General features: G+C 43.0%; 1 protein-coding gene across 7 annotated transcripts; it reads right to left on the bottom strand.

Moving 5' to 3' along the window:
* Positions 1-1,467: 1,467 nt before the first annotated feature.
* Positions 1,468-6,413, bottom strand: LOC131883712 (uncharacterized). Of its 7 annotated transcripts, XM_059231242.1 has the most exons (6): positions 6,019-6,367; positions 5,647-5,759; positions 4,577-4,653; positions 4,420-4,510; positions 2,369-2,404; positions 1,468-2,052 (listed from the first exon to the last, which is right to left on the bottom strand). In XM_059231242.1, exons 1-6 carry the CDS (start codon positions 6,081-6,083, stop codon positions 1,952-1,954), a joined length of 483 nt encoding a protein of 160 aa, XP_059087225.1. In that variant the 5' UTR covers positions 6,084-6,367; the 3' UTR covers positions 1,468-1,951. The 7 variants fall into 7 exon arrangements, with proteins under 7 accessions (XP_059087225.1, XP_059087221.1, XP_059087223.1 ...); XM_059231238.1 differs by lacking the exons at positions 4,420-4,510; positions 4,577-4,653 and adding an exon at positions 3,774-4,061 and having other exon boundaries at positions 6,019-6,372; XM_059231240.1 differs by lacking the exons at positions 4,420-4,510; positions 4,577-4,653 and adding an exon at positions 3,774-4,061 and having other exon boundaries at positions 5,647-5,934; positions 6,019-6,366.
* Between the last annotated feature and the right edge of the window lie 570 nt (positions 6,414-6,983).

Below are 6,983 nucleotides of genomic sequence, written 5' to 3'. Positions count from 1 at the left end.
GCTTAAGTTATTTTCAGATTAGTTTGGGGAGATGGTAAATGAGGCGAGGCCTTGATCATTGTTTTGCATGTAATGTAGTTTTATGTTAATACCACTGCCTTGTATATAAAGTTGATTCACATCTTTGTGATTTCATTTGTGCAACTTCTACACTTACCAAAAAAATTTCCAATTTCTCTCCTTAGGTTGACGAGAGCTTTTCTTTCCGAAATCCAATTCAATATGGACAGAAGTTGAACAGCAACTTTTACACGTCAACCGCAAGTCAACCTCTAAGAACTACCTTTCAAAAATCCAGTAGTTCAATCAAGCAATCAATAGAGCACCTCAATCTCGTCTTTCCTCTTTTTGTAGAATTTCTTATAAATACTGGGAATGGAATCCCACCACTTCGAGCTGAAATACTTTTCAATCTTGTTTAGCTTTAGATTCATATTATATCTGATCCACCAACGAATTGGAGTTAGCGGATTTAAGAACATGCATGTATGAATGTATTTCTAGTATTTGGTAGTCATATCGGCAAGGATCTCATAAAGTTCGTCAGGCCCTAGCCTTTGAATGTGGGATATATCTGAAATCATGTCAAGATCTATCCAAGTCATACTGAACAAATGCTAATAGATCAGAGGCCAGTTTTTTAAAGCTCGTACCTTGGAGTTAGGGGCTTGGACGTTAACCGGTATGAAACTACACTGGCCAAAGAGGTAAGCAAATGCTCATTCTGCGTTAGGTCCAAGCCTTAACTCAGAGGTACGAGCGTTTAAAAACCTCGCCTCAGTACCTGCATATTCCTTGCGATCATAAAAGAAAAGGATATTGAACGATGGAAGAGCCCGAAAGAGAAAAGAGGACTTCATTGTTCCAATTGGCCTGGATTTTGGAGGACTTGAAAGTGCTCTCAAAAGGCACGTTCAGCCGCTGCGGTTGCTACAATTGACCCTAAAACTTGGGTTTGGACAAAACTCATGAAACCCCATTCGAACCTTCTCTGACATTGTTCAGTCCCAACTTCTTACGAGAGCTCACTCATTCCATCAATGTTCCTACTGGAACTTCTTTGGACTAGTTCGACCTCTTGCAAACCTGCTGAACGCATTGGGGCCCTGATGTCCGAGCTAGGAGCTTTAAAAACGAACCTCTATTTAGCTCTTTCCCACATTCGAGTTGTCAAACCTCTGCGATTTTAGCTCGACGTGAATTTCAACCATAAATCTCAGGTCGATTGGTGCATTAATGTACAGCGAAGGATGTGTGCTTTAATTCCAGTTTTCGGTGCAACTATCTAACAAACTCTGTGATCGTCAGTGAATCAAACTACAGCGTTTGCGAAAAGATAGGGTAAGGACGGCATCTTTCCTTCTCCTCAGTTTCAACTTTTTTGGAGCAAGAAGCAACTCTCAAAATACCAAAGGTTACGTGAACAAAAAATGACGGAGTTCCGATCAGGTAACTAATTATGCACTCTTTTCCTCATATTTTGGAACAGATTTGAATCCGATTTATTGACATGATCTGCATTATTATTGGGTATCATTTTTCAGTGTCATCGAACCAATTGCTTAGTGGGGCCGATCACGCTTGAAGTATGTACTTGCATTTCATCTGATATTGCACCACTTTATGTATCATCGCTAGTTCTTTTTTGCCTCACAAGAGTATCAATTAATAATACATCTTGGAAATCGAAATGAATCAGCCAAATAAACAAACACAGGAGCTTCAAATTCCCAAGACAGCAAAAATTCCTCCTCTATTTGTTTTTGCTGTCGGGATTTGATGCAGGATATTAAGTTGCAGTTCCAACCATATTCAGTGATCAACGCCAACCTTTCACTTTCAAGTGTTCGAAATGCGGACAAAAAGCTCAATAAGTACAGTACACAAATCATAAAGGAGAAAACGGAGTGGGAAAAGGTTATAGGAACCTTCAAGAATGGGGATTATGAATTTAGTAAGTTCGCTTGGTAAAGTCTTCATCCTCCAAGACGCGTTGAACCATGGATTTGAGAGCCGGGTACAAGTAGGCGAGTGCAAGAGATTCCTCATTTTCTGCGAACAAAAGACATACCTTTAACTCTTTTGGCGTGAGGGAGGCACGATTATTACTAATCTGGTAATGAGAAACTTAAAGGTTGGGTGGTGATGGAATTATTAATCGAACTTCTCAGTATTACGGGCTTGATTTGATATTTCAAGCTGAAATCAAGCTACTGTAGAAGTCACATTTCCAAAAAACTCGTACGAATTCCAGGTTCACTTATAGAGTGCTAGTGGGTATGTAGAGATTTACGGGCTTTGGACATTCTCATACAAATTGTCCCTCAACAGGTTGCAAAGAAAAACATTTAGAAACTTTCAAGCTCACCTTTCATTTTATGCATCTCATTGGCTCGTTCGAAATCTGAAAGATCCCCACAAAAAAGTTACTCTCAAGTTACCAAATTGACTTCATTAGAATTTCACAAAGACGGATCACAGAGAAAGCATGCATAAACAACACGAAAACTTTAAACTTCAACATGGATTGGGCGTTAAGGCAACGACAGCAGGGTGAGTTATTTTCTTTCCAAAGTGCGGAAAAACTTCCAACTTCGCACAAAGGCATCATCACCATTTTTTGTACCTAAGAGGATTGCTTTACTCATCATCTAAAATGCACCACCATTTTGGACCACATAGTCCCCATCATAATCATCCAAAAAGGTATCATAGGCATCCATCGACTCGTTGCGGCCTTCATCCTCTCGCAATGAGTTGTCAAATGAGCCAGATCGTCCCATACGAGCCACGGGAATAATGGGCGTACCCCGACCCAACCTTGCCATCGGAATCATGGGTCCACCTCGTCCTAATCTGGCCATGGGGATCATCGGATTGTTCATATCGTTGCGCCCAAATCGAGCCTGAGGAATCATTGGATTGCGGCCCATTCTGGCCATGGGAATGGCGGGTGTCAAGAGGGTCCGTTTACCAATGCGTGGATAGGGGAGTGGAATTTGGGACCGATCGGCTCTTGGATATGAATCACCAAAGGCCACCAGACCGGTCATGGCCTTTTCAGCCTTTTTGGACAATCGAGATTTCCCGTTCAATTTATAGCTCAGCTTGTTCGTGTACGAGTCCATGAGAGAGTCGATCCAGTCATACAATTTATGGGTCGATTGAGGCCATCCCAGTGGGACTTGTCCCCCGGAAAGATCCTTGTCAGATAAATTTGGAGCATTTCTCTTAGCATGCAAGACTGAGGCTGGAAGATAAACCACGACACATTGGAGAGAAATCCTTGGTTGGCATGCTAGGACCCAACGGTTCGTCGTCAATTTACTGCACTATCAAATGTCACGTTCCATGCACCTGCTTGAAAGTATAATCGCTATAAATGGCCTTCTCAGGGCTTCATACTTAACACCCGGAGGCAATTTACAAGGAGCTTGTAGAACAGTCGCGATGTTCACCAAAACACAGCCGTTATCATTTGTCAACCCAAGTTTAGGTAAGTTATGCGCAGCTTTTGAGGGAGACAAAACCCTCGGGGAGTATAACACTAAACCCACTAGATGATTGACATTCATGCTTGGTCAAAAATGGAACAATTTCAATTTCCATCATTTTTTAAAAACAACTTGGTAGTTCCAAGTTTCGAAGCAAATTTTATGTACATACAAAATGATACGTTTTTCAATCGGTTTAGAAGTGATCGCCTTTGTACACGCAATCCAGGTGCTGTACAAATCGCGCGGTTTAAGTAAGGGCCAAGCGGGCTAACCAACCGGTATTGTAGTACAACTCCGTGGAATGCGGAGCAACGGAGGCAGTTAAGTCCGAGTCATCCTCGTGAGAAGATGACATCGTCTTGCGGTTGGCCAATCGTTGCAAAATGGATGGGATCAGCAAATCCTCAGCTTGGCCACCAAAATCCGACGAGAAGCCATTGACGCTATACGGGCCCATTTCCAAGGAACGTTTTCCCGTTCTAGGGAAGGGAATCAGACCCTGTCGTTTGCCTACTCTCGGAAACGGAATGAGTTTCTGTCGTTTTGACTCGTGAATGGAGGCGGCTATTAGCAAAGAACAACGGGACTAATGAGCGGAAAATTGGAGGATAAATGGAACATGCTAAAACGGAGTACTGGGTAACCTGAAGGGGGTAACGACATCCACGCAAGGCCAAGGCTACTGCAGATTCGGTAGAAACCCTTGATTAGAGGACATTTCAACAATGAGCATACCAATGGGTTGAAGTGTTACTAATGAGCGTTGGCCTTGCCTGATGAGGAGACTAGGACAGAGAATGATGATCACTGACAATGAGTATTAGTTAACCATGCCGGATTGAGATTCAAAACGGGATTGAACGTGGGTTGAAAGAGTGGAATAAGAAATGAGTGGAACTGAGGATCACCCCCCAATAGATACCTCCGAGCGTCTCGGTATCGACCTCCCACGTGTTGGACCCACTACGACCCACTCGGGGAAATGGGATTAAACTGGACTTGCCAGTTCGCTTCTGGCCAAAGTATAGACGGTTATCGGAGTGAGCCCCTTGAGGACTATTGCCTCCGTTTGAACTTACGGATCGTCCCACTCTTGGGAAGGGAATCAGACTGGAGGACGAGACTCTCGCCCTCTTCAGAGGGTCCATTGTCATGGCTAATGAAAAATGCAAGCCGGACATTGGTTAACCTTCAGCAGATGTCATTCATAAAGGCCACAAAGGGGGAGGGATATGTAATCGACGTTGACAAGGTGAGCTTGTATCTAATTCTAATTAGGGTGTAATCCAGCTGTCAATTTCAAGATACTGCAACTTTGACAAAGGTGATGGCAAATTTGTTGTGCGATAAATATGATGGAACCTGCCATGGCTAAATCTTTGCTTCTATTCATAAAAATGATGGAACATCGGTGATTGTGTGGTCACTGCGGATACGAGATTAAATACGAGAGTTATTTTAAAAGTAAAACACAACTTGCTCTCCCTCAATTCAACCGCTTTTAGAGGCTCTTACGGTATGTCAGAAACATGTCACAGCATCATAATGTGGATGATAAAAAAACTAGAATCAAATTGAAGGATTTTTTGAAAGGCTTTTTTAAAGTTATTATTCGTTTGCCAAGACGCATGAAGGGAGTTTTCAAATCATGAAAGAAGGATGAAAATTATACTTGTCAAAATGTTTCGTAAAAGTGAAAAAGATTCAAAACGGTTCGAGCCCTTCTTATTGGGATTGAATAGTTTTCATTGAGTTGAGATTGTTAAGTAACTAATCGCAGAGGAAGGATATTCAACATTTAACTTGTTGCTATTATATGTGGTCTAATAACCTTGATAAAAATTCTATTGAACAAGCATAGCTAAACCGACAAAAGCCACATGACAAAGGATGGAATTCGTTTGCTCAGGAACCTTTCACTATTGCTAAGTTTGCCAGATTACTTGAAAGCAAAGAGACTAGTTCCTTTTAACTGCTCATATTTTTGTGAACTAGAGTGTCCAATTCTTCTCTGAGTAAAAACCTCTTGCTTTTGAGCAGACAATTTAAATGTACCGATATATTGGTAAAACGAGTATGAATAAGGAATTAGCTTGGCAGACTTAAGGGAGATCTCAACTAATTCGGATACCACTGTGTTGCTGCTTACCTGTTGCGCTGTGTGAGACGATCGTCAAGACCGCAAAGGCCAGAAGAACCAGGACTTGTGGATTTCGAAGCGCTAACCAAGACTTGTAGGATAAGGACAGTGTGGACTTCATTCTACAACAGGTTGTGATCAGAAACTGGCCAATAAGTCCTGAATGTCAGGGCATTTTATTCCCTTGGAAAATCCTCCCTGATTCATGGCAATCCCCCTTCATGCTTGAGCGGCCTTCATGGGCTTTAACACCAGGGTGTTTGTAATGTGCCCTCGTATTCTACGGACCACGTACGGCTGCTGACACAAGGCCCAACGAACAAATGAGGGAGGCCACGGCCAGCCATGAACATGGATAGATGGCATGAACAACTCACTTACCCTCCCAGTATCACCGTCACATCTCTTGCTTGGTTGCCTGGCCTTTTATTCTTCGGTTGTCCCATTGGCCTTGGAGCCCCTAAAGATCCCCCTGGTTGGCTTGGGGAATGCGTTACATCCCGTCAGTCGGAATGTAATTGGTTCGCCAGTTTCAACCCCGACGAGCTGCGTCCAGGAGCGTCTCTTCCGCACGATCTGCTGCCTCCACTCTCTTGTCAGCTTGCTCCCCTTCGTTCCGTGTGGAACCGGTTGTCGTGCTAAGACATGGATGGCTAAGAGCGCTGATCTCGATCGAGGCACGTCATGAGTTGGCGCCAAATTTCACACATGAAGATAGAGAGTGGCTGGATCAGAGCTTACGTTGGGGATGAGGACTCGACATAACAGCCTAGAGGGCCCTATGAAGAGATCCAGCCCAAATTTCAATCGAACAAGTGTTGTATGATTCGAGTCATTATCGCGTGACTCGAGTGTTGACGAGTCGTTCCACGGGACTCGAGTGTGGACTCATCATTTTTCAGAATTAATTGAGTTGCAGTATTTCTCATCGAATCCTTGCTTTGTTGACGAAACCAAGCATTACATTTTGAACTAAAGTTTGCCTGATGGCCATGCTTAGTTTCATTTGACAGTTTTATCTAGAGGCTCCAAAATCGGCCTATTCGTACCAACAACTCTCGAATAATTTAGAATGATTGATGACTCACAGGACTAGGGATCTTGCTAGGACTTGAGCGATTTGTTTAGGATTTGTTTACAACACTAGAACGAACTTATCCGCTTTTGCATTGAATTAAGATTCATAATCGAGTCAAAATCAGCAGAAGAACGGCATTTCTATACAAAAGGTCAACAACAGCTCCTTGAAAGCCTCATCATCCAGAATCTCTGGTACTTACCTTCAAAAGTCACCCAGAGGAACCATTTCGAGACGTGGCTCGGTGGCAGGGTATCTGGGAAGCCAA

Source organism: Tigriopus californicus, chromosome 7, assembly GCF_007210705.1.
Source record: "Tigriopus californicus strain San Diego chromosome 7, Tcal_SD_v2.1, whole genome shotgun sequence".
Classification (NCBI taxonomy): Eukaryota; Metazoa; Arthropoda; class Copepoda; order Harpacticoida; family Harpacticidae; genus Tigriopus; species Tigriopus californicus.
This window is presented reverse-complemented; position numbering and strand designations above follow the sequence as displayed.